The 26,203-nt window shown below is 38.1% G+C and overlaps 1 protein-coding gene across 3 annotated transcripts in view; it reads right to left on the minus strand.

Moving 5' to 3' along the window:
• Positions 1-26,203, minus strand: part of MATN2 (matrilin 2) — a 65,521-nt gene that overhangs the window by 7,883 nt on the left and 31,435 nt on the right. For all 3 annotated transcript variants that reach the window (XM_085302444.1, XM_085302358.1, XM_085302526.1), the window contains 18 exons: positions 19,613-19,735; positions 15,874-15,996; positions 13,668-13,790; positions 12,748-12,870; positions 12,468-12,590; positions 11,991-12,113; positions 11,778-11,900; positions 11,445-11,567; positions 8,068-8,190; positions 7,854-7,976; positions 7,641-7,763; positions 7,259-7,381; positions 6,927-7,049; positions 6,598-6,720; positions 6,264-6,386; positions 6,008-6,130; positions 5,718-5,840; positions 2,068-2,481 (listed from right to left, as the gene is read on the minus strand). In XM_085302444.1, coding sequence (XP_085158570.1) covers positions 2,068-2,481; positions 5,718-5,840; positions 6,008-6,130; positions 6,264-6,386; positions 6,598-6,720; positions 6,927-7,049; positions 7,259-7,381; positions 7,641-7,763; positions 7,854-7,976; positions 8,068-8,190; positions 11,445-11,567; positions 11,778-11,900; positions 11,991-12,113; positions 12,468-12,590; positions 12,748-12,870; positions 13,668-13,790; positions 15,874-15,996; positions 19,613-19,735 — 2,505 coding nt within the window. The remainder of the gene's footprint in view (positions 1-2,067; positions 2,482-5,717; positions 5,841-6,007; positions 6,131-6,263; positions 6,387-6,597; positions 6,721-6,926; positions 7,050-7,258; positions 7,382-7,640; positions 7,764-7,853; positions 7,977-8,067; positions 8,191-11,444; positions 11,568-11,777; positions 11,901-11,990; positions 12,114-12,467; positions 12,591-12,747; positions 12,871-13,667; positions 13,791-15,873; positions 15,997-19,612; positions 19,736-26,203) is intronic.

Genomic DNA, 26,203 nt, shown 5'->3' on the forward strand with positions numbered 1-26,203 from the left:
CAAAAGAAATTGCATATAATTATTACATCAGCAGTTTTAAACCTTGGTTCTCTATGAAAGGAAAATATGAGTATTAGTCATTTTATATACAGAGGGAGAGAGAGTGCAAGATGTATATGTGCTATGTATCTCCCAAATTGTGTTTGAACCAGCTTAGTATGCTCTGGTTGTTTAGCACTTGTGTAGAAACTCACTGCTTTGTAATAATTTAACAGATAATTTTCAAGTTAAAAAAATGGCAGTTGCCTGGCCACTTCTGACAGTAAATGAACCCAGGAGTACTGCAAAGCATCCAAGAGAAGCGTATATTTTAAGTCAGTCTCACAGCTGTACTGAAAGCTCCTGTTATTTGTATGGGTGTGTATAGGGGTGTGCGATAAAGCTGGCCGATGGGGAGATCTGACGTGTGTCAGCAAGTGGGACAGAATCTTGAAAGAAGCCAGTAATTTCTGAGAAAAATAGAAACATTTGGTGTTTTTTTACTGAAATCCTCAAAGCACATTGAAGCTAGATTCCTACATCTTAAGGGACACTAGTGAGCTGGGAGACACAGCAAAGGGAATCCAAACCTGTGAGGAGAGGGAAAACAGGGAAAAAGAATTGACTTGTGGGGCTAGGAAAGAAAAAGCCTTTGAACAGGGACACTGGTACAAGTATCTCCAGTGCGGATGTGTTAGGGATGCCTTCCCTAATAGAGAATTCGTTTCATAATACAGCAATTAACATCATAGTGACTGAAGCTCTTTTTTAAGCCACAAGAGCAGAAGCTGACTTTTCAGCTGGACGGTTGTAGATAAAAGAGGGTGGGCAGTTTGATAGCTCTATCATCACTGGATAACAACAGCTACACACTTACCGAATTGCAGCTTTAACCCTCTCACTGAAGAATCCTGGGCCTGATGGTTCTATAAAATATGTRTATTTCAGGTCTTCAGCTTTTTGTTGAAACATCTCATTGCTTTCTATCATGAATCTGCCTGCCATTGCACTTTAACTAGGAAAGTAAAACATTCACCAGAAACTGATTCAATTTAATGAATGGACCAGTCATGCTGAAGTCTATTGCTTTTTGAACACTTACTTGGAGATATCAGTGATAAAACATTCAAGGCCAATTTYATATTCAGCATTACTACATTGCCTACACTGCAGTTACACAGGGGATGGATTTGGCTTGTCACATTACAAACATCATTGTGAGCAGTCCAGAGCTGAGGTTTCATTCAGCAAGTAAGCAAGGTTGGCTTGACTTCTTCTTCAGTCCTATAAATTCTCCAYGTACTCTCCCAGATCTCACTACTTAAACCACAAATCTTTGGTTTTGTTTTTAACTTTTTAAACAATGTTTTGTTTATATTTCATTGTGACAGCAAACTTGTTAGCTCTGTTGCCTCCTACACTCAATTTTGCCACACGATTCCTTCTCACAYCCTTATGCATTCTCCGTTTTTTCCTTACAGGGTGGTATCGGTACTGACCAGGGCTATAGTAATCATGCATCAAGTATTGATATGCCAAGTCAACAAAACAAAAAAGACAAAAAATATGCACCATTCTCTAAAGTCTGGCTGCTTTTCCTATATTTCATCTCATCAACCCAGGGTCTTTAAATAGAGTTCCTCATAAAATAGAAAATGTTCTGCAAAGGAAAAAGGCTTCTTTATTTCCTTGAAATATTTTGGAAATTTTCAGTCAGCTCAGCTGAAGAGATGAAAAGCTTCTGATTTTTGGTATAGCTGTCCTAGAGGATGGATTTCTGCCCCAGAAATCTTTTATATTAAAAATCACCGGTTTTCAATTACATTTTGACATGAACCATCATTTGGCAAGGCATATAGAAAAAGAAAGACAGACAGCACTACTGCTTATTTCTCATATTTTTCTGACCTTGGAATGACAGACCTCATAGCAAAGGCTTCTGTGACTACCCAAGATCTGATAGCCTGCTGCAGTGGTCACTGTAGGAGCCAGTGTACTACAGCAAACTCTCTCTTGATTAGCACATACTATAGCATCTTATTTTTAACAATATTTGCCTTTAGAAAGAATCAAAACATCTCCAGTTACCCTTTTGCTTTACTCTTGTAGCCCACTCAGCGACTTCATCTTGGGCTCGTCCATCGGTAAACACAATGGAGACTCGAGGGACTTTTGCTGACAATGGTCTCGCTCCTTCCGTTTCTGTGAAGCTCCTCTCAAACATYTGCTTTAAAGCCAGTCCTGTCATGGAACCTTTTCCCATGTATTTCATCTGAGATACGGCTTTCTTCATGTCTTTGGCTGAGCTGAACCGCCTTAATGTAAACTCTGTGCGGACTTCAGTGGAATACTGAAGCAAACCCACTCGAGCAGCTTTAGGTGAAATCTCAAGTGAATCCAAGATCCCTGAGACAAATTGTTTTACAATTTCAAAATTGTCCTCGCCAAGACTTTTTGATCCGTCAATYACAAACACCAAGTCAACTGGGCCTTCAGAGCATCCTGCAAAATAAGCAGCACAATTATTTAGTGTGAGGCCGAAACCTGCAGCGTTCATATCACGAAAGAGCTCCACAAAGCTGAAAATGGGAGCTAGATGCCTGGGAGATGTATGAACTCAGAGGTGTCTAGAGTACTTTGTTTCTGGCTCAGTCAACCTTGCCAGCATGTTTAAAGATATTGCACCTATATCCAAAGCTAAGAGTGTGCCAATGACTATGACTTAKACCAAAAATATAGCCACAGTAGATACTTAATGAGACATATTGCTTTGTAGAATACTACAGTACTTAAGAACACTGCAACAATCAGCAAGTTTTAAGAATAACTGTTAAATAGGAAAAATTTTATAACTGAAGAACAGAACTAGGATATAGAAATAGAGTTGCCATAGTTTTCTYCCAGGGATAGGCCAAAATGCTATCTTTGCATTTCTGTAGCTATCCAATACTGAACGACATCTTAGAGGGAGATGTGAATCATTGTAGGTGCATTTGTACTGCAGCAAGTAAGTAGCAAAGCAGGCAAAGGTGGTATAAAGAAATGAGTCACTGAGTCTGCATAGGGTGAAGGCCTAAGAATCATGTTCAGAGTGACAGGGAAGAGTGAGGCAAAAGCCAAGCATTTGGAGGAATGCTGAGAGAAAAAAAGAGGAGGTTAGGTAGACTGTCTTACAGATTAAAATGAGGTTCAAGTTTGGGGACAAAATTCATACAATGCAATTGGCTTTACAGGTTATGCCTTTAGGGGGCAGTGAAACAGCTACTATATTATAAGTGAGTGTGAATGTTAGAAAGGTGACTAACAGTCATACTTAGATCAGAATTGTTTATATACATTGCTTTTTCCGTAACTGTCTTACAATCTTGTAATTAGAAAGTTTATGAATTGCTGAAATAAACATTTGCTGGTTTACCCATTAAAACTGGGAATGAATCCAGGAGAGACTGACAAATTTGATGTACTTATACCTTTGGGCAAATGAACATGCAAAAAAATCCAAAGCAATGTGTAGGCATYATGCATCCATGATGGGGCTAGGGAATCTGGGGAATGGAAAGTATCCWCTAAGCTGCAAAAAGGCTGTTTCTGCCAGGTGCTGTCTCTGGATAGGAATTGCCTGCAGCAGGCACACACCAGCATGTTTTGTGCAAGGAGCTGACTGCAGAGATGCTCAGCTCTATCTCTACTTATCTCTCATGTTTGTGTAGTAAGAATGCTGTAAACAGAATACAAGAGATGATAGATAACTGTGCAGCTGTGTTCAGTATTCTGTAGGTCTCAGATGAATACAGTGCTCAGCCTTAGCTATCAGCCTTAAAGATGTATTGGAGACAGTCCTGAATTTCATAGCAAGATCAATAAGGTATTTAGAAAGCATGGCACATGAAGAAATGTTGAAGGAGCAGAGATTTTTCACATGGAAAAGAAAGATGGATATGAAGCAGGAGAAGGCCCTTCCAAGATGTAGAAGGGGATTATTATAAAGACAGCAATAAATTAGTTTTTCTCATGTGAATAGAAAAGGCTATTAGCTAATGGCTTCGTCAGCTGTAAAGATAATTGGCTATTACGAAAAAAAAACATAGTAAAGTGAAATCATGAAAACTGACTACTTGGCACATCAAAATCTTACCTTGTCATTAGATAGTTTAGGAAACAGGTTACTGAAGCACCTATCAGAGATTATTTAGATATATATACACTATGATTCTGTCTCAAGTGAGATCACTCGCTGGAGTGATCTAGATCGCTTCTTAGGTGAACTGAAAACAGATYGCTTCTTAACACACTGCAAATGCTCTATGTCTCTGCCTCCTGTTACAGAAAACAGCAATGTTTCTTTGCCTGTGGTTAGTAAGATCTCTAAAAGTCTGTGTTTTGTACCGGGTCCACATCTGGGCCTGCACTTAGTAGGAAACTGGAAAGCTCTGTAACTTTTCTTATCACTAACTGATTGTAGACTAGACCAATAGATCCTGAGTGGTTGTGWGGATAGTACAAGCACTGAGGTTTCGGGGTTGTTAGATATGTCCTGAGAATCGAAGTTATCAAGAGATATCTATCAAAAGAGAACTCCGCATACGTTCTTCCACATTTCTTTCTGCTTTTACTGCAGAAGTTACTAAAGAGTTTTGTTACCAAGTCAGAGTAAAGATAAGGAAGTTTAGTTACRAAGCTTTGCCTGTTCTTCTTAGACAATAGCTCCATTTAGAACTGCTGTCCAAGAATTCCTTTCTGCAGACACTGAGGAAAAAATGTGTCACACCTACTGAGGTGATGGAAATGCAATGAATACGAATATCAGAACCCGTGGTTTTTTAATTAGGGCTGAGATCAGCCATGAGCATGTTACYATATTTCTGGTAATAAAAATCTCCCTCCAAATTACGTGCAAAAAATAAATAATAAAAAAAAGGAAGTTTCTTCCCCAAGAATTAATAGGTGATGAGATGAATTGGGAAGTGATCTTCATATGTCATGTTAGAAGATAAGAAAATAAAAATAATGATTTCTTAAAATGAAGCTTATAAATATAGAAGCTCTATAGTATAGGATTCGAGAGCTGGGCCTCTTTAGCCTGGGGAAGAGAAGACTGAGGGGGGATCTGATCAATGTGTATAAACCTGAAGGGAGGGTGTCAAGGGGACAGGGACAAACTCTTTTCAGCTGTCCCGTGTGACAGGACAAGAGGCAATGGGCAGAAACTGAAGCACAGGCAGTTCCACCTGAGCGTGAGGGGGAATTTCTTCCCTGTGAGAGTGACGGAGCACTGGMMCAGGTTGCCCAGAGAGGTTGTGGAGTCTCCTTCTCTGGAGATCTTCAAGGCCCGCCTGGATGCAACCCTGTCTACCATGCTCTAGATGACCCTGCTGAGCGGGGAGGTTGGACTAGATGATCTCCAGAGGTCCCTTCCAGCCTTACTGATTCTATGATTCTATGATTCTATGAATCTGATTAAAGTCTCTATTTCTTGGTAATAAGATTTAACTCTAGCTTTTTTTCCCGATGTTGGCCAAGAATTCTTATTTTACCTGATAATATAGCAAAACAACTGTYTCAATTTACTAGTTTTTGCTTACAAAGCTTCAAATTAAATGGTTCAAGACATTTTCCATCACATTTACATATGCTTTGTGATTTCCAATATTATATCAGTTTTGAAGTAAGGTATTCCAAGGTCAAGTAATTTTAAAAAAATCAAAGAAACAAATATTTAAAAAATAAAATGTACTTACTTTTGCAGGTTTTCTGATCCTCTTTTAGTACAAAGCCCTCCTGGCATTTGCAAATGTATGAATCATCATTATTAACACAAATATGTTCACAGCCATGGGCAACTGATTTGCAGACATCTTTACCTAGGAATAATTGAAGTATTTATGGAGTATTCTATTTTAAAAAWTTATAAATTCAAAGATTACAGATAGGATATTTGAAGAGTGTATGACAAAGAAGCAGAATATCTTTGTTCTTTTGTGTATTACTGTCAGAGCAGAGTGACTGATAGACATCCTAAGTTACTTACTACGACATGTTTTTCCGTCTTGTCTCAGGACAAAGCCTTCATGGCACTGACAGCTGTATGAACTGTTATTACTAACGCATATGTGTTCACAGCCATGGTCAATGGATTTACACAGGTCTTTATCTGAGAATGGTTAAAGAGAATTTTCCTTATTAGACTGCTTCTCAAATGCAAAATTGACATAGACAAACTTTGAGTCTGTTATCTCTTTTGTGACTAAAAACATATATTTCTCATAAAAGTTCAAGGTACTCACTTCTGCATGTTTTACTGTCTTCCCTCAATATAAACCCCTCATGGCAGTGGCAAATAAATGAATCACCAGCTGGAATACAGACATGTTCACAACCATGGTTGAATGTTTTGCAGATATTTTTACCTGGGAAAAATGAAAATTATATTTAGCACAGTTAACTAAGCAAAGAACTTTCACAAAATGTAAAAATCATAGCAATAATCTTCCATGAAAAATCTGACTTCCATGAAATTAATTCTATGTTAAAGATGCAAATAACACACTATTATTTCATACTGCGTTTTATTAGGAGATCAGAAGGTACAAAGCATCTAGTAGAGATTAAAAAGCTTACTTCTACAAGTTTTCCCATCTTCCCTCAGGATGAATTCATCATGACACTTGCAGATGTAGGAATCATCAGTATTCACACAAATGTGTTCACAGCCATGGTCAACTGAGTTGCAAACATCTTTATCTGAGAAGAGTGGATGAAGTTCATTAGGTGAGGCTTTTTAGGGAGTGATAATATCTTTTATTAAACAGATTAAATAGCTGGAAAAAAGCAGATGAATGTACAGATGTGCAATCACTCACAGCCTCAACAACACTTAATAAACCTCAAATAAAGACATACTCTTTTTTAAATTAATCATTTATTTATTTATAGATCAGGCTACTCACATCTACATGTTTTCCCATCTTCCCTCAGGATGAATTCATCATGACACTTGCAGATGAAGGAATCACCAGTATTCATACAAATGTGTTCACAGCCATGGTCAACTGAGTTGCAAACATCTTTATCTGAGAAGAGTGGATGAAGTTCATTAGGTGAGGCTTTTTAGGCAACAATAATATCTTTTATTAAACATTTTAAATAGCTGGAAAAAAACAGATGAATGTACAGATTTACAAGCACTCACAGCCTCAACAATGCTTAACAAACCTCAAATGAAAACATACTCTCTTCTTCTTCTTCTTTTTTTTTTTTTTTAATAGATCAGGCTACTCACATCTACATGTTTTCCCATCTTCCCTCAGGATGAATTCATCATGACACTTGCAGATGAAGGAATCACCAGTATTCACACAAATGTGTTCACAGCCATGGTCAACTGAGTTGCAAACATCTTTATCTGAGAGGAGAGGATAAAGTGGACGAAGTTTGTTAGGTGAGGCTTTTTAGGGAGTGATAATGTCTTTTATTAAACAKATTAAATAGCTGGAAAAAAGCAGATGAACGTACAGATGTGCAATCACTCACAGCCTCAACAACACCTAACAAATCTCAAATGAAGACATATTATATATATATATATATATGTATATATATATGTGTGTGTGTGTGTGTGTGTGTGTGTGTATGTGTGTGTGTATAAAAATCAGGCTACTCACATCTACATGTTTTCCCATCTTCCCTCAGGACGAATTTCTCATGACACTTGCAGATGTAGGAATCATCAGTATTAACACAAACTTGTTCACAGCCATGGTTGATTGAATTGCAAACATCTTTGTCTGCAAACAAAAGAATTGGTAGTCAAAACACATCAGCAGAGGCCTTGATTATATGTGCAATTCATCAAATTAAGTTCTCATGCTACTTACTTCTGCAGGTTTTCCCATCTTCTCTCAGTAGGAATCCATCATGGCATTTACAGATATATGAATCATCAGTATTAACACAAACATGCTCACAGCCATGGTTGACTGATTTGCAGAGATCTTTATCTGAGAAYAGATGAGAGTTCTTGCTAGTCAATACATTTCTACACATGTATGAACTGCAGATAAAAAGTATGTTAACAAATATACTACTTACTTTTGCATGTTTTTCCATCTTCTCTTAGCAGGAAGCCCTCCTGACACTTACAAACAAATGAATCACCAGCATTAACACAAGCGTGTTCGCATCCGTGGTTGACTGATTTGCAAATATCCTTGCCTGAGAATAGTTAGATAATATTTAATGATGTTTGATAGTTACACAACTWWAGTTGTGTAACTATCTTTCTTTAGTGAAAGACTGCAGGGATAATCGCATGAGCAAAGAGAGATGGGGGGCTGCAAACAGAAGGCAAATTCCTGGCCAGTCAAATGACATTTTAGCTTATATGGAACATGAGTTCATCACCATCTGAACTGAAGGAACYGCATGGTTTGGATGGCCTCCCACTGCCAATAACACATTTTAGGAATGATCTGACTAGTCTAAGGAGGAGTGCCTTACATTAATAGCACTAATAAGCATGAAARGAGGGAATAATTTAGCACAAATTCATGGTTATAAAAACAAAATGAAGCAAAACACCACTAGAAATAAAGAAAACAAATTCATTAAGGATCTTACATCAATGCCAAGAGTATTGAAAAAAACAAAGAATAGGAACTACTTATTTAAGAGGATAAATAAAATCTAACTGGCATTGCTGAAWATTGATGGTGTGTTTGGTGTGAGTGCGATGTTAAAACCAATTCATCATACCCTAGTTAAGAAGGATACGGTAGTAAAAAATCAAATACAAATTATATAAAATATAGGAGGAAGTGGAGCTGTCTCTCACCATTACCAGTTTCTTTGTCATTTGTCACTCCAATGCAAAAGAAAGTATTTCCAGTTGCTAATGGAGGACTACTTCTACATATCAACAAACTTTCATATCAACTGACTGCCAAGTTCTTATTGGCTCTTGAGCAAAATACCTAACTAAAATGTGTAGGGAAGAAAAACTAATGTTTTCACAATAAATTCAGCCTGAGGCATATTACTTGGAGGTCTCATGCTGCTGATGATAGAAAAGTTCTTAATAATACTACAGAAGACAATTTCCTTACTTAATAAGCATTACATTCAAGACATCACAAATCTAAGCTACACTCCCTTCTAACAGATAAAGAAGAAATGATCATGTAAGTAAAAATTAGCATCAGCTTATATACAGCTATAACTCAGACACAGTTATTGTTTACAGACAGAATCAAATCCAAACCAGAAACTTATATGGCTATTACTTAAAAAGTAACATAGCTGAAAGCAAATATGAATTGAAGCATTTTGGGGTGGGAGGAGAAATAATTAAAAAAAAAAAAGAATGATGATTGCACTGTTTAAGGCTATTTTACTTGATAACCCCCAAAACCTAATTTATGGTTTAGAAAGTGAAATTGAAAATAACTATTAAAAAAAGATTTGAATATAATGAATGACTGAAAGAAAAATTCACAGTATTTACTACAAATGAAAATATTAGGTATTGGAAACACTGGCATACTGAGATAAAGATCAAGGGAAATGCATGCCCAACAAAATCAAGGATAGCATGAGCGAGTTATTTAAAAGTACTGTGGCAGAACTGCCAACCTTAATGCAGAAAAGGTAAAAATATTTAGTATATTCAGATCTGAATTTATGAAATATGCTACTGATACAACTGATATGAAGAGCTCTATCAGCTGAGAAGTAGGTCCATAAGACCTGCTGGAGACACGCATTTTAAAATCAACAATTCCAGGTTGCTGATGCTAAGAGCTATAAAAGAGTTGGCTGAAGACCTCTTTGGATGCTTAGTGTAACTTTCAGAAGCTCCTAGAATTCAGAAGAAACTCCAAACCACTGAGGAGTTTCCACGCCCAGTACATGTTAGTGCAYGTGTGTGTGCACGTGTGCGTGTACACACACACACACACACAAGCTGGTGTTGTGCCAGTGTTTGAAAAGAACAACTAGTTCATTGTAAGCCTGTCAGTTTGACACTGATCTGCATTAAAATAATGGAATAGAGAACATGTAACTTGATCTAGAGAAAACCAAAGAAAGAAAATTAGTATCAATCAGCTTGGCATTATGGAAAAAGAGAATGTGGAAAACAAAATCAGTATCTTTTTTAGTTGCTTATGAGACTGATTCATTAAGCCCTACCATTCATATACCAGAGAACTCAGTAAGGCATCAGCAGTCTTRGTATTTATTTTGATGAAGAAAACAGGCTAGATTAAATGGATTAACACTGGCTAGAGAGGTTTTAAGAATAAATTGTAAATCAGGAATCATCACATGGCTTGGCTTTGTTTCTAAGAATTTGCCCTGCTCCTCTACTACTTCACATTTTTATGAACAACACAGAAGAAAATATAAAGTAATCACTGACAAAGTTTATAAACTTACTCCAATTTTCGRAGAACGGTAAATAAAAATAGAGCAGTCACTGATACAAGGAGACATGAATCTTTTAGCAAGCTGGGTACTGGCAAACCATAGTATTTTAAAATAGCCAGAAGTAAGTTTACACATCTAGAAACAAAGAAGGAAGGCTGTACTTACAGGATGTGGGACACTTGTGTGACTGTAAGTTTTAAACAGCTTATGGGTCATGGTAGATAACTGACTGAACATGGGCTCTAGTAGAATCTTACAGTCACATAGACCGATGCTATCTTCGTTCATACAAAAAGTATAGATTCAAATAAGAATTAGGTGGGTTATGGTTCCTCTACCATTGACCCTTCTGAGCGTCCGATTAGAAGACTTTGTACAGATGTGGTACCACCAAAGGGAGACTGATAACTGGCAGAAATTTTAGGAGAGCAGGAAAAGACTTATGAAAGGACTAGAAAACATACAAAGAGCCGGAAGGAAATTCATCTGCTTGTTGTTTACTAAAAAACAGGTTAAGAGCTAAGTTGTGGTCTACGTGAGTAAATACAGAACAACACAAGGTAGTTAGAACTGCAACTCATCAAAATAAAATGCAGCAACATCCAATGCTCAACATTAAAGCTCGACATACTCAGTCTAGAAGTCAAGTTCACATTCTAAGAACTACACTCTAAACTTAAAATTGGTTCATTTACTAAAATATATCTTTAAATCAAGCAATAATTAATTCATAGATAACTTATGATCTGTATTACAGAATCACAGAGTGGCTGAGGTTGGAAGGGACTTCTGGAGATCATCTAGTCAAACCCCCTCCACCCCCTGCTCAAGCAGGGTCACCTAGAGCATGTTAGACAGAATCATGTCCAGGCAGGTTTTAAATATCTCCAGAGAAGGAGACTCYACAACCTCTCTGGGCAACCTGTTYCAGTGCTCTGTAGAGGACAATATTCTGTTCTGAGCACTGTGAACCTGTGAATAACCTCCTAATAAAAGGGAAATTAAATTTCTTTTTTGTTAGCATATGCAGGTAAGCTACTTACTTCGGCASGTTTTCCCATCTCGCCTCAGTACAAATCCATCACGGCACTGACAAGTGTATGAATCATCATTATTAACACAAAGATGTTCACAGCCATGATTGACTGATCTGCAGATGTCCTTATCTAGGAATAATTTAGATATTTACTATAGTTTGACTAATGAGAACATTTCCAAAGATGTAAAGATTAGAAGTGTTAAGTTCCTAATAAAATACAGAATTTCTCCTTATTTTTGTCTGAGGAAATCACAAATCAGAAGACCTACTTCTAACAGAATATGTTTCTTCACTAGATCTCTGATTGCAAAACATGCCAAAACATCAAATAACTTACCTTTACATGTTTTCTTATCTTCCCTCAGTACAAAACCCTCATAGCACTGGCAAATGTATGAATTATCAGTATTCACACAAACATGCTGACAGCCATGATCAACAGAATTGCAAACATCTGTATCTGGAAAAATTAAGGGTGCCACTAGTTAAAACATGTTAATGAAAACACAGATTATACAGGAAAACTTCTATTAAAGATCAGGATACCTACTTCTACATGTTTTTCCATCTTCTCTTAGTGCAAATCCCTCATAACACCGACAGATGTATGACTCATCAGTATTAACACAAATATGTTCACAGCCATGGTCAACAGAACTGCAAATATCTTTACCTGAGAACAGTTGAGAGTATTTTAATGCACACCTACAAATTCATATATTATACAGGGAGAAATAATTATTTTTATTAGGTCAACTGATATCACTAGAAGAAATGGACAAAAATTTAGGCAACAAGCACTTCTAGCACTTGGTATCTGAACATCCGTGTTTTTGTCTCTGGTCATACCAGTTTATCCATTAAAATAAACTATTTCTGTTCACAGAACCTCTCACAAGATTCCAGAAGGCATAATAGCATGGGCCCTGTATTATGATGGTAAACTGTGACAGTGTGGTTGGTTAAACAGTTCCACCAATGCACCTACTGTAGATATAAGTTTATCGGTAATTATCAGAGTCCTTACTTCTGCATGTTTTCCCATCTTCTCTCAATAGGAAGCCCTCATGACACTTGCAAACGTATGAGTCATCTTTGTTCACACAGATATGCTCACAGCCATGGCTGACCGATTTGCAGATGTCCCGTCCTGTGAATGATTTGGACATATATATTCATATATAGGTTTTGAAGGAAAATATATTCATAAGTGTAGATTTCATAAGGATGTTTCTGCAGTGAGAAGTGATAACTCCCTTTTTCTCCCTTGCCTAATGCACACAGAAACATGTTCAAGAGAGACTCACTTCTGCATGTCTTCCCATCCTCCCTCAGTGTGAATCCCTCACGACACTTGCAGATGTAGGAATTGTTGGCACTAATACAAAGATGTTCACAGCCGTGGTTAACTGATTTGCAGATATTTTTACCTGAGAATAATTTAATAGATAAAAAATTGTGTTAAGGGCAGAATGTACAAAGTCTTGCAATTCCCAGTTACTAAATATTCTTGCCCATGGACTCCAATGGCCCCTGCGAATCTTTTGTCACAACTTCTGTCAGCTTTTATTGTAACAGAAAAATACATCTTTATCCTTTTACTAATTTACAGTGTTGTTACTAATGAAAACCATAGTGCTCAGATTCCAGAATTTACAGAATTTCATGTGTCCCTAATATGTATATTGGTGACCCACAGGGATTTACAAAGGCAGCTAAACCACACATCTACATTTCAAGGAAATTTTCTGATGGGAAACAGTTCTTTCCATAATTGTTTTTTTTTTTTTTTTTNTTTTTTTTTTTTTTTCCTTCAGGAATAAACCTGCCTAGTCCTGAAACAGTAATGCTTTTTCTCCTGGAGTTAAGTTTTATACATGTTTATCATTTTCCTGTAAATTACAGTTTTCCAGTACAAGAATGTAAATCTGAGTTGAATAGTTTTGGATCCACAATAGTCCAATTTCAAAGCTACTATTTATAAGTATAAATATAGACATTTAGGGAGTGAATCAGGTGCCTTAAAATATGCATCTAGTGTCTCTTAGAAGCCCTATGCATACTCCTGGCAAATATGACACCAAAGGAGAAACTGCGATCTTYTGGAACTCCGGAGCATTTAAAATGACACTGGACAGCAGTGTTTAGGGGATCAAATCCTACCCTTATACATTTCTTCTATGCATGCACAAAAAATATAACGTTGACTTGCTGAATAATAACTTACGTTTACACGTTTTCCCATCATTACGAAGCCTGTATCCTTCAAAACACTGACAAGTATAAGATCTGTCACCATTTATACACAAATGTTCGCAGCCATGATCACTCAGAGCACAATAGTCAACTCCTGCAGGAGCAATTGAATTTATTAAAAAAAAAAAAAATGAATGAATCATTTTTTTTTTAACTCTAGCATTTGGTCATATATGCCAGTTAGTACAAATACATTAAATTGGTTAAGCAATAGATCAGTTCCTTATCTGAYAATATACATATACCTTCAGTAAAATGGAATGCTTTGTGTCCATTGCTATAAGCAGAGCTGAGAAAATATACTTTCCCACATTAGTATTGCTCAGTAGAGTCCGCATGTCTCCAGACTTACAAACTGAATTAAAAACCTGCTTAGCAATGGTTGTATTTAACAGACAGTGACAAAGTCGGAAAAGCTATCTTGTGAACTTTCTTCTTTAAATAAAATCTATAAATAATCTGTTATGAATGTGGCAGTTCCCAGAACTCGCTTGTGCACCTGACCTGTGGCAGCAAGCAGAAAACTCTTAGGGACCTCAGCTGGTTTTGGCTTAGACTTTGAAAACTTGMGCAGAAAATTGAAAATGACAAATGTGGTCACATACGGCCCATTTTTCCGCTCAAATTTCCTAATGATTTATTCTCTGTAATACAAAGATGTAGATCCCTGGTATTCTGCAAGCAGCACTCACTACTCCCTATTGGCTGCACACAGAGTGCCATTTATTTTTACGTAATTAGTTGTCAGAACAAAAACCAATTTACCACTCAGGTGTCCCCACAGCTGTCTTAAGATACTTGTGCCGGTTTATATGGCACCAGAATTGTGATTCCCCAGATGTTTTCCCATTAGTAGAGGTATGTATTAAGTGTTAATCCCTTCCAAAGATGCCAAAACTCTTTTCATAATGGTCTAAAAAGGTTGTCTCTGAGGTTTTAGTGACTCATCTGGAGCTCAGGAATAGGACAAATCCTGCTCTTAAGGGGAAGGTCCTCCTAAAGGGAGGGGAGAGGTTCACTGGCAAGAAAAAGAACAGTTCACTAGGGATCTGTTTCATTGCATAGAGGCATTCCAGAAGCCACAGCAATTTTAATGCTGCATATGGATCTAGTGCCTGGAGGAAAATCAGTCCAGGTAAAAGAACAGCTCATTTTTATTACAAAAGAAATAGATCTTTCCATTTACAGGTTGCTAAAATTCTTAAAAAAAAAAAAAATGTTTGGCTGTTTCTAGACTTCCAGTGGTTTGCTTAAATAAATGTTCARATAAATTGTTTTGAACAGACCCAATCCCTGTTACACATCCAATACAAGAGCTCCGTTTTTGCAGATTACTGTCTGCCCCTTTTCAGAGGGCTGCAGTGACAGACAGAAGCACAATCTGTCAAGATATTGGGTGAGGCTAAAAAGGATAGGACAAAGACAAAAACAAAGTTGCCTTCACTAATTTGCCTCACTCTTCCTTATACCATTTTTGTGTCTGACCAGTTGCAGTTCGACTCCTGTTGAAACTGTGTGTTGCCAAAGTRCAAGAAAAGCAGCAAACTCAGGAGCTGCTGCATCACTCAACGAATTTGAGAAAGTAGCAAAAGTGGCCCAAACCCTCTAATCTGAAAGGATAGGTTCAGGAAAAGTCAAGAGGCAAAACACATTCACATTTCTCTTCTTCTGGCCCTTTCTATATGTATTTTTCCTGAAAGGGGGGGCATTTGGCTCTTTGCAAAACTGTGGTGACTCTCAATGATCATTTTACAAAGGGTGGAGAGGTGCCTGGACAACTTTCATTCATGTATTAAGGACTCCAGTGCAAAATGTAAAACTRGCATCGTACTCACACTCCTCCCTCCTTCCCCAGATAACATGAAGTGGTTTGGGGGACACTGCTGTCAGGYGACCTGTCTGGCAGCACATCAGTAAGGTTGGAAGGGACCTCTGGAGATCATCTAATCCAACCTCCGATTTGAATTTGAAAATGATTTCCAGTCTGATTTACAGTCATCTCAACATTTTTCTAAGTCCATTCTAATGCTTTTTTTCCTCCATCTGTCTGCTTTCAAATCATTATTAAGGTATTTCTGAAATGCAGTGTTTAAGAGTAACTTGGAGGTGCGTTCTTGTAYGAAAACAGAAATCTTTCTCAGGTGAGCTGAAATCAGGGAGGCTCTCAGAAGACTTACGCGTGCAGGTTTTTAGGTCCTCATTGATGATAAATCCTTCAGAGCACTGACAGACATAGGAATCACCGGTATTTAGGCACAGTTGCTCACAGCCATGATTGCTTTCAGCACAGTGGTCCACTCCTATTCATTGGCGTTAATAATTGAAAAAAGCACATTAGAGGCTTAGACACGCACACTATGACATGTAGTTAGTACACGGAGCCTTCACAGAGCAAGGGAAGAAGATCAGTACAGCTTTGTATTTATGCAATATACCCACCTATTTGAATAACATGCATTAACTAACAACTCAATTATTTCATAAACAGTGAATTCTTTTCTAACAGGATGAAAAATCACCAATTTTAAACTTTATCATGTTAACATGGTCTATCAGTCAAACCTACTGGGGAYAGATACAGATTATGACTGTGGGAGTGTCTTAACATGTTCCTTTTCTTTGATTTTGGGAGGGAAATGTTTCCTATTCCAACTAAGATAAAGTGGAATATTTTTGAATCTTTGTATGCAGTAGTTTGTGTGAAGGAGAGAGAGAGAGAGAGAGAGAGAGAGAGAGAGAAAGAGAAAGAGAGAGTTGAATTCCAGTTTAAAATCTGTGTTGTGTCTCATACAAAGGACAGCAAAGCAGTTGGGCAAGATATGTGCACTTCTGAATGTACTCTGCAATCTGCTGACTCCGTAAGTATAGAAAAAGCACGTTTTAGGAAAAAAATTTTATACTGAACTTCCTCATGACATTTTATTGCTGACTTTTTAACGGCTATTTTTAGTTATATAGGCCCAATCACTTTAGCTTAACTCGACTGAAGTTAGTGGAGTTCTCTCAGACACAAACACAGTTTCATATGTCCCTATCTGCAAATTATTTACAGATGCAAGCAGACATGTCTGTAACTATTTGTTTCATCAAAAACAACAAAAAAACTTTCTATACTTAATAATAAAATATCTTAGACTTAAATAKTATTGTTTATTAGGTCATTTAACTAGGTAATGAGTTTATAGGAATTCATCCAGATACATAATTATAGATAATGTTGGCTTGAACAAGTGAAGCTGAGATTGACGTTCTTACTAGTTAAAGCAAGTTCCAGCTGGAACAGTCTCCTTTTTCCATGAGTTTACATCATCACGAAGAGACTTGTGTAACTTCTCAGAGCACAAGAAGAATGTGGGGGAAAAAAAAAAGAGAATAATAAAAAAACAGTATGCTTTCTGAAAAATTGCATCTGCAGTTTGGCACCATCTTTTACAATACAAATACCTATACTAATGYGAATTAAACATTTAAATACTTTGGGTTCTCACACAGAATCTTTTAACACACTCTTTCAAGGAGTGGAATAGATGGAAAGCTTCTTCATAAACTATTCAGGCTTCAAAATCTATTATAACTACAAATTTGATTTAATAATTTAATACATATATATGTAAAAATTACTGTAAGAAGGAAGGGAAGGGAAAGGGGTAGGAAATGGGGTAGAAGAAGAGAAAGAGGATACATTTCCAAAAGTAACTAGTGTTGTGGAATATGTTTATTTTAAAAAATTCAACGTCTAAAAACATCTAATTGTTAGAAATTGCTGAGTTCTTGTCCCTCTAAAAAAACCCAAACCAAATAATTGTGTAACTAATATGTATAAAACATATCCATGTTTTCTTAAATATTTCTTTATCACCACTGTATTTATTTATCACCATTGTATTTATTTAAAATACAATTACCCTTTACCTATCTGCTTTCTTAATTTCTGTATCTGAGCACTCCCCTGTCATAAGTACATCAAAGAAAAAYGCTACCAAAATTTTAGATTGTGTGTTAAGTATGCAAAATGGTTCTCAGGTAAAAAGCGTCTTCTGAAAACTGGGTGACTACAAGTGGGCAACGTTGTTGGGTTTTTCTGGTGGAACACCGATCTCTCCCTTGGTAACCTTCTTACCAACAGAGTGCATTTCATCAGACAATCACCGACAGCATAAACACGTGGAAGCAAGTCGTCCATAAAAATTAGAATTAGTATTAGGTGTGCTGCAGTTTAAATAACACGTAGCAATGATGCAGATGTTTTAACAGTAAGCACTGCCTTTATATTAGACACCTTGGCTGAATACATTTTTCCAGTTACTTGAATTACAGAAGATGATGCATTAATTCTCCACTTGATGAGGGATCTTACTCCAGCATTACTTCATTAGCACTGGCTCTTAGGAGACTTTACAGTACCAGAGGTTTACACAGCTCAGGGAGATCTCAAAAGAGATCTGGAAGTGTTCTCTCCCTCTTTTCACACCTCACCCCACTGCAGTAAGTAGTTGCTGCAGTTTATGAGGAACATTCAGTTCTGCACATTTTGCCATCCTGTCTTAGGGTGTCTCCCATTTGCATACAAATAACTCTTCAGTGTTAACACATTCATGTTCACAGGTCATGTTGACCTAACACATAGAAGTTTACTTCTGTAGAGAGAAAAGCACTGAAGAGTTCAAGCCAACAGGATGGCTTCCAAAAAGTGGCTTAGAAAAGCCCATGTTTCTTAAATGGTACTAGATTCTCTGCTTTGGACACTGGTTAAAACCGTGGATAGCAGCTGATCTGATAGCTGATTGTTACTGCTCGGCTAGGCAAGACTTCTGACTCCCATACTCCCTGGTTCTGTAGTCATCCAAACTAACCATCAAAACTAATGCATCACAGGAAAGCAGGAATGCCTGCTGATTGTAGAAAATGATGTATTCTTCCTGACTGACAAAGAAAGTCCATATGCAAATGTTCTGATTTATTTTACAAAGTTATCTAACATTAGCCTTCTTATAAAAATTTTTGGAATAGGAGCTTGATTATGAAAATGTCACCAGATTTACAGGCTGATCCAAAGCCTCTGGGAATTAAGGAAAAGTATTCTAAACAAGAGTTGCAATTTACCTTTAATTCACAATTACAGCCTTGGTAATAAATATTCTAGACAATACTAGGTCCTGAATCCTGAATGTGTTAAAATACCATATAGATAACAAAAAACATGGTTGCAGGGATTGYTGTGAAAAAAGCACCCTGTAGACAAAAGATCTTCATGAGAAATCAGCTTTAAAACTGAAAGAGAGAACAGTTTCAGAAACAGATAAATTTTATGAGGTCCTAAAAATATAATTGTGTTGCTCTAGGTAAGCATCCTATTCATAACATATCACTGATTTATATACCAGTCCTCCTGGCTCAGTTCTATTGAGTCATGAAGTCAAGCTTACTCTTTTGACTAAATATGTGCTCCTTTACGTTAAGAACATCACATGAAAAATCTGCTGTAACTCTAGGCTCCCACTCAAAAGGAGCTGTAACTCAAAAGTCTTGTATGTAGTATCGTCCTTGGCTAGATCAAGTCAGCCAAACAGGGTGAAATTTTAAAAAGCAGATGTTTGTGTCACTACAAAACAAGGTCAGAATGTCTCAAGCAAGTAATGAACTTCTTGTTTTTGAGCCACTGCCTTCCTACATCACTCCTCAGGTTCCCGTAAATCTCTTAAGAAAAAGTCTAATATACAATCTAGTCCATGAAACAGCAAACTGTATTCTTCTTTCCAGCATGACCGGCTCAGGTCAAAATTCAAGTTTATAAAGAAAGATTTGTTTTAACCTTAATTACAGAGAACACTTTCATCTTTCTGGAAAGAAAACCATTCACAGCAGGTTTAACAAATAAAAGCAGATGAACTTTATTATGTCCAAAGAATTACTCACTTTTGCATGTTTTCTTATCTGGATTAAGTGTAAACCCATCTTGGCATCGACAAAAATAGGAATCATCTGTATTAACACATTCCTGTTCACAGCCATGGTCCTGCAGAGAACAATAGTCTGGTCCTAAATGGCAGGGGGTGGGAAGGAAGCATCAGTAAGGTGTATACAGAAATGAATTAGGTAAAAACCAGATATCTCATTTACTTTTGCTTAGTATTTGCCTTTCTAAGCACCATTCTGACTTCCCACCATATTGTTTCAAACCATGAAAATATGTTCCTTTTTTAGAAATATCTGCCATACTTAAGTATACTTTGATGTGCAATGCACATTACTTGAATGAATTCTTAGAGAACATATGTATAACATGCAGTATCAAAATTAGCATCATAAATATTGTTTGACATTATGCAGCGAATTTCTATAAGTTGTCTCATTTGTTTCCTAACAAATTACCTCCTCACTTTGCTCACAGCAAGTTAGATATAATCTGTAATAAATGCACAAGCATGCTTTTGAGCTGCATTCACTAGATCAAACTAGGACTTCATCAGGAGCGTCAATGTTTTTACAGGTTTGGGTTTGTTATATAATTCTCCCATTTAAAATGTTAATGACTGCAAAGACATGTAAATTCTAGCAACAGCTACTACTTTCATATAAGTACCTTAGAAAAGAAAAGAAAAATAACTGTGCTGTAATCAAAACGTTTTGTAACCAAAACTCCATAGGGTCTAACACTATTAATGAAGTCATAGAATCTGACATTTACTTAGATACATCACCTAGTTTTACATCAGTGGAGTTAACTAACTTATACTAGTAAAAGAATAGTCTCGATCCTCCAACAATGCTAAAAATAGATAAACAAGTCAGAAATCAAATAAGTTATGTTTTTAAAGACATCTAGGGACTTTTGAATACCTTACCAAAGAACCATAACTGACATTCAGAGACTACTTTGTAATTCCAGAGGCAATTTGCTTCCTGATGCAGACAGCTCTTTTTTTATATGCCTGATGCTTTAATGCAACCAGCCTTTACGTATGATGAAAGCCCTTGACAATAATAAAACGATTATATTTTCAGGACAAATAAAGTGGAATGTGACTTTATAAGAAWATTTGAGAAAATTATTTTATCCCATATGAACTCCACTGTCTATACTTTCTTTTCCAAAGAACACTTACTTTCTCAAAGCTCTTTATGATAGCATATACACATACACATATACACAAAACAGATATACCTTAGCTGGTTCCTAAAAACTAAATTGAAAATAAGGATTGCTTGAAGAGACAGAAGCCATAAAACCACGTGTGCACACCACAGGACTACAGGTTTATGCATTCTAGACTSAAATTAATATATTTACACAGTGCTGTGTTGCATCTACCTGCTCAAATCCTTGCTAATTCAAGGATATCCAACATGTTGGATAGACTTCTCCTGGGTAACTGATCACCAAGATGACCACTAAAGGTGAAAAATATATATTAGCATCTCTGTTGGAACCTTGAAGCTATTATATTGGGAACATTACAAGCACATTTCACAGGGCTTTGTTAACATAGTCCAGATTAAGGATGCAAACAGAAGGCCTCTACCAGCTATAACTTATGTGAACCTACACACAACTCRTATAGGGAGTTATCCTTATCTCCTTATCTTCCTAAAGAACAATAATTGGGACTTGTCTCCCCTAATACAAGTAGAAGGCACCATCTGTCCTCTTGAAAGAAGCAGCAGTAGTGGTAAAATCTCCTTAATAGTTAACTTAGCAGGCAGGAATTAACTCTACCTGCTTGACTGATAATCTTAATTTGTAGCTCTCTTCTCTTTCTGCCACATAGAGAGTACTCTACTGGTGTTTGGCAGGGCTCCTCTCATGAGTTGTGTTCCCCACATTTCACCTAGAGAAGGTTGGAGTGATTCCCAGTGAAAACATTTGTAAGACATGCATGACTGTACTGATAACATTTACATTTTCAAGCTTTTCTTTGCAACTACAAGGACTACGGCTTACTTTCTATCTTGAAAGGAAATCCAGGATGCTGAGATAATCACAAGARCCTGGGAGCTGGAGCCCGAGGCCTAAGCCTACTTGCTGATGCAGTGATCTGGTCTGGCATGAGTGTGAGTCTTGGCTAGTTCGCAGGTGTCCCTGAGATTCAATATGTAAACCAAATTTGTAGAAATTTATGTTAAAGGWTTTACATTTACAAACATTTTAAATCCAGCTATTTGAAGCTTCTTCCTTCATTTTGTTTATGCTGACTGAAAGCCAGTGTGATTCATAACATATGGCGACTCAGACACACTTTTGCTCTGAAGAGATCTCACATCTTAACTTTTGCAGCATTAGAAGCTACCCAGTTCCTTTCTTCATGTTTTACTATATTAGCAAGGCTCTGAAGAACAACAAGTGTGAGGAAAAGTGCCTTAATCAGTTTTATTTATGCTYAGATTCAGAAGATGCATCTTGAATGAGAATGATTTTACACCATATTTGCTTGTCCTTCCCTGAGCTTTTGAACTAATCCTTATGGTTACGCCTAGCCACTTTGTTTTTCTCGAATTGCTACCTGATGGTATTTTTTCCCTTAATTTTAACCTAATATAGAGCATTCATAACAAAACAGAATGCAGTTAACACGRTCACTGTGTTCAGAGACACTCAGTGCAGTAAGAAGCCTTGTCCACAGCCTCTGCCCCTTTGCTTGGGAGGTGCATTTAAGCTATGGCCCTTGCCCTTGGTTCTTGCTTGAACTACGGAATAGGTATGCCTGTGCCCAGCCTTGTACTTAGCTGATCCTGGCTTGCAGAACAGCTAACTTGACTTCCTGGCTTGATCTTGGACCACTCTTGTCACTATGGACTTGTCCGGTAATCACTGTTGGCTGAGCCTGGCTACTGTCACACGCTACTGTCTGTTTTGCTCTTCTTTGTGGGACTTTGTGGGACTGTGGGACTGCATGCTTTGTCAGAGACATTACTGACTCTGCCTGCCTTGTCGTCACCCCTGGTTCCCTCAGCTTCAAATGTGTCCAAATCGTGTGCTGTAAGTTAAGGAGCTCCTCAGCTCCACAGAGGTCCAATATGAAACTGGATATGAGCCTGTTGAGAGTCTCTGGGTCAAAATCGGAGTAGCAAACAACACTGGGAATATGGTGGTGGTCATGGGGTCTGTTACAGACCACCTGTTGAAAAAGATGTAGTGCACAGGGCTTTCTACAAACAACTAGCAGAAGTCTTTACCTCCACAAAGACTTTTGTATGCATTGAGAATTTAAACTGTCCTGCTGGAAGAGCAAGACAAAAGACATTGTGCAGGCAATTCGGGAGGTTCATAGACTGCCTTGGTGACAATTTCCTAACACAAACTGTAGAGGGACAAAGCCTGACCTGCTGCTTGCAAGCAGGGAAGAATTGGTGGTGATGTGGTCACAGATGGCAGCTTGGGCAGCTGCGACCATGAAATAATGGAGTTCAAAATGTAAGCTGAGAGGGGGAAGAGCAGAGGCAAGACTCGGTACTTTACAAGCTCAGATTTCTGCTTACTCAGGGAACTGCAAGGAAGAAAGAGCCTGTGAAAGAGCTGAGAAGTGAAAGGGTGCTCAGGAAAGCTAGATGTCTTTTATAGAAAACTTACTAAGAGCTCAGAAACAAATCATACTTTTGTGCTGGGAAATCTGTTAGGTAATCACAGAGCTTYTCAATGAACTAAAACACAAAAAGRGAGACTAGTAGAGGTAGAAACAAGGACTAAGAAAAAAGAGGAGTATTAAAGCATTACTTAAGCACTTAGGAACAAAATCAGAAAGAACAAATCCCAGCTAGTGCTATGATTAGTGAGGTACTAAGGGTGCTACAAGGTGCTGCTAAGGGTACTACTTACTACAAGGGTAGTAAAAAAGGAGTCTACAAGTATGCTGGTGGAATTCAGAGAAAATCTGGGTCTGCTGTTGGAAGGCCAAACAACCTAGCAATGGACACTACAGAAAAGGCTGAAGTAGTCAATGCTGTTTCTACTCCTGGTTCTCACAGGCAAAGCCTGCTCTCTCACTTCCATGTGCACCAGCACAGTTTTGGAAGGAGAGGTGCAAGCCACACAGGTTAGAGAATACCTAGAGATTTATGGGTCTGACTGGCACTTACCTGGGGGTGCTGAAAGAGTTAGCTGATGCGATTGTGAGGCCACCATCTATCTTCTATGAATACTCATCACAACTGAGAGAGGTCCTTGATAACTGAAAAAGGCTGACATTATACTTATCTTTAAAAAAGGCAAGAAGAAAGATTCAGGGGACTATGGGTCATGCAGCCTTGTCTCAGTCCTGGGATAAGGGAGTGCATTCTCTTGGAATCCATTTTCAAATATGTGAARGGCAAGCATGAAAATGTACTGGAACAGCAGCCTCAAAGGGTAGCAATAAATGGCTTGATGTCTGGCTGGTTGCTGCTAAGGAGAGAGTACCACCGGGATAGTACCAGGGCTGATATTGCTAAACACCTTCCTCAGTGACACAGATGATRACATAAAGTGTTCAACAAATCCTCAGCAAATTTGTGGATGATGCTAAATTAGGGACAGTGACTGAAAGCAAATAYCACAACTCCAATACAGAAGAACTTTGATAAACTTAAAGATTGGACCAACAGAAATCTTATGAAGTTCAGCAACAAGAATCACAAAGTTTTGCACCTGGGGTGGAAACACCCCTGATTTGTACAGACTGGGAAGCAACTGGCTGTCAGGGTGCAGCTAGGGCTGGACACTCCCTAAGGGATGGGGAGTTAGGAGCCAAAGGGGATGGCTGTGGCAGCACAGCAGGCCCTTGCTGTCAGGGTGTGTTTCACTGCCCTATGAGGGCAGCTGGGGCAGCTCCACAGGGCCATGACCAGGCTGAGGCCAGGCTGGGCAGTTGCTTGAGGGTTAGGGTCAGTGTTGGCAGGGCCCGTGGCCAGGCAGAAGCAGGGCCATGCTGGGGCTGGAGACTGACACCACTAAGCATCTCAGGGCAGAGACTCCTGGGCTGGCATGAAACGAGGTCCTGAGCCTGGGCAGGGGTGAGGAGGTTCCAGGGAGGAGGGCAGGGACAGTGAAGGCCTGGTGGTGCTCTCCAGGTCTGGACACTGTTGCTAAGCAGTAGCTCTACAGGAAAGGACTTTGAGGTTTATAATAGGTATGTGGTTGAATATGACTCAAAAGTGTGCTTTCCCTACAAATTATACAAATTGGGCTGCATAGCAAGCAGATTGAGAGAAGTTACTATCCCCCTCTAATCAGCCGTGGTGAGGTTGGACTTGATAGTGAGGCTTGACTTTGTCCAGCATCCCCCCGACCCTGAGTTCAAGAGAAGAAATTGAAGACGGTCTAACAGGGACCTACTCTGCATAGAACACATGACTAGAGAGGACAGCTTGAGGGTGCTGGGCTTAGCCTGGTGAAGAAAGTATCTAAGAGCAGTCTACAATTACTGGTTGTCAGCAGTTACAAAGATGATGGGGCCTAAACCCTTCTTGGTAGTGCCATACAATATAACAAGGGCTAATGGTCACAAACTGTGGTTTGGGTTAGAYGTTAGGAAAAAGTTTTCCACTAGGAGGGTAGYGCAGCACTGGAATTGGCTTCCCAGAGAGGTTTTGAAATCTCTATCTGTAGTGCTTTTTGAGACTTGGCGAGAAGAAGCCACAGGTGACCTGGTTTATGGATTGTGACAGTTCCACTTTGAAGGAGAGACTGAAGCAGATTATCCACAGAGGTCCCTTCMAACCAACAACAACAAGCCTTTATTCTTCTGATATAAAAGCAGCAGCACATGGTCAGACAGAAAGTCTATATAGCTCAATATCCTGTCTTCAGCAATATATACCTAAGGCAGGTCAGGGCAGAACAAACCTGAAGTATTACTTTCTCAGAACATTCTCTCCACTTCCAACAGCCTGTGGCTCATCAGTTTAAATGGGTTAAAGTTATTCATAGGATTAAGCTAAAATAAAAGATATATAAAATGTTTATAGTTTTAAAGCCTTTGATCAGTTCAAATTGAAGGAGAAAACACTAGTTAAAATCCACTTTCTTAAACTGAGGGAATCAATAAGAGTTTTTGCTTGGGTATTAGAAAACACACTATACTAAGATTATTCCAGGCTACATAAACGTGGAATATATGTGGAAATATAAGAGAGTTTAGCTAGCTGTTAGCTGAGAAGCACTGAAAAATGGGCTAGTGCATATAAGATATAAGCAACAAGAACTGGTATCAGCTGTACTGTGGCCCATGATGAAAAGGGATATTCACCTCCCCTGACTTTAGCCATCCAAAGATTAGGTGTCTAGTGTGGCAGTTCATATCTATACTATCTGCATAGTCACAAAAACATAGCCTCTTCCAGAAATATGTGTCCGAGAGAGGTGCAAGCAATCACATTCTAGAAGTTCATGTCTCTTTTCCTTGATCATCCAGCTTGGATTAGATGCTTTCTTTCTACATGGTTAAAATAAGTGAAATGTACCAACCATAATATATTATATAGTCAACATAGTCTCTCATCATAAAGATTCAAGTACCCCCAAGACTGTAAAAY

The sequence above is a fragment of the Rhea americana genome, unplaced genomic scaffold, assembly GCF_003343005.1.
Source record: "Rhea americana isolate MKP2758 unplaced genomic scaffold, rheAme1 scaffold_0, whole genome shotgun sequence".
NCBI lineage: Eukaryota > Metazoa > Chordata > Aves > Rheiformes > Rheidae > Rhea > Rhea americana.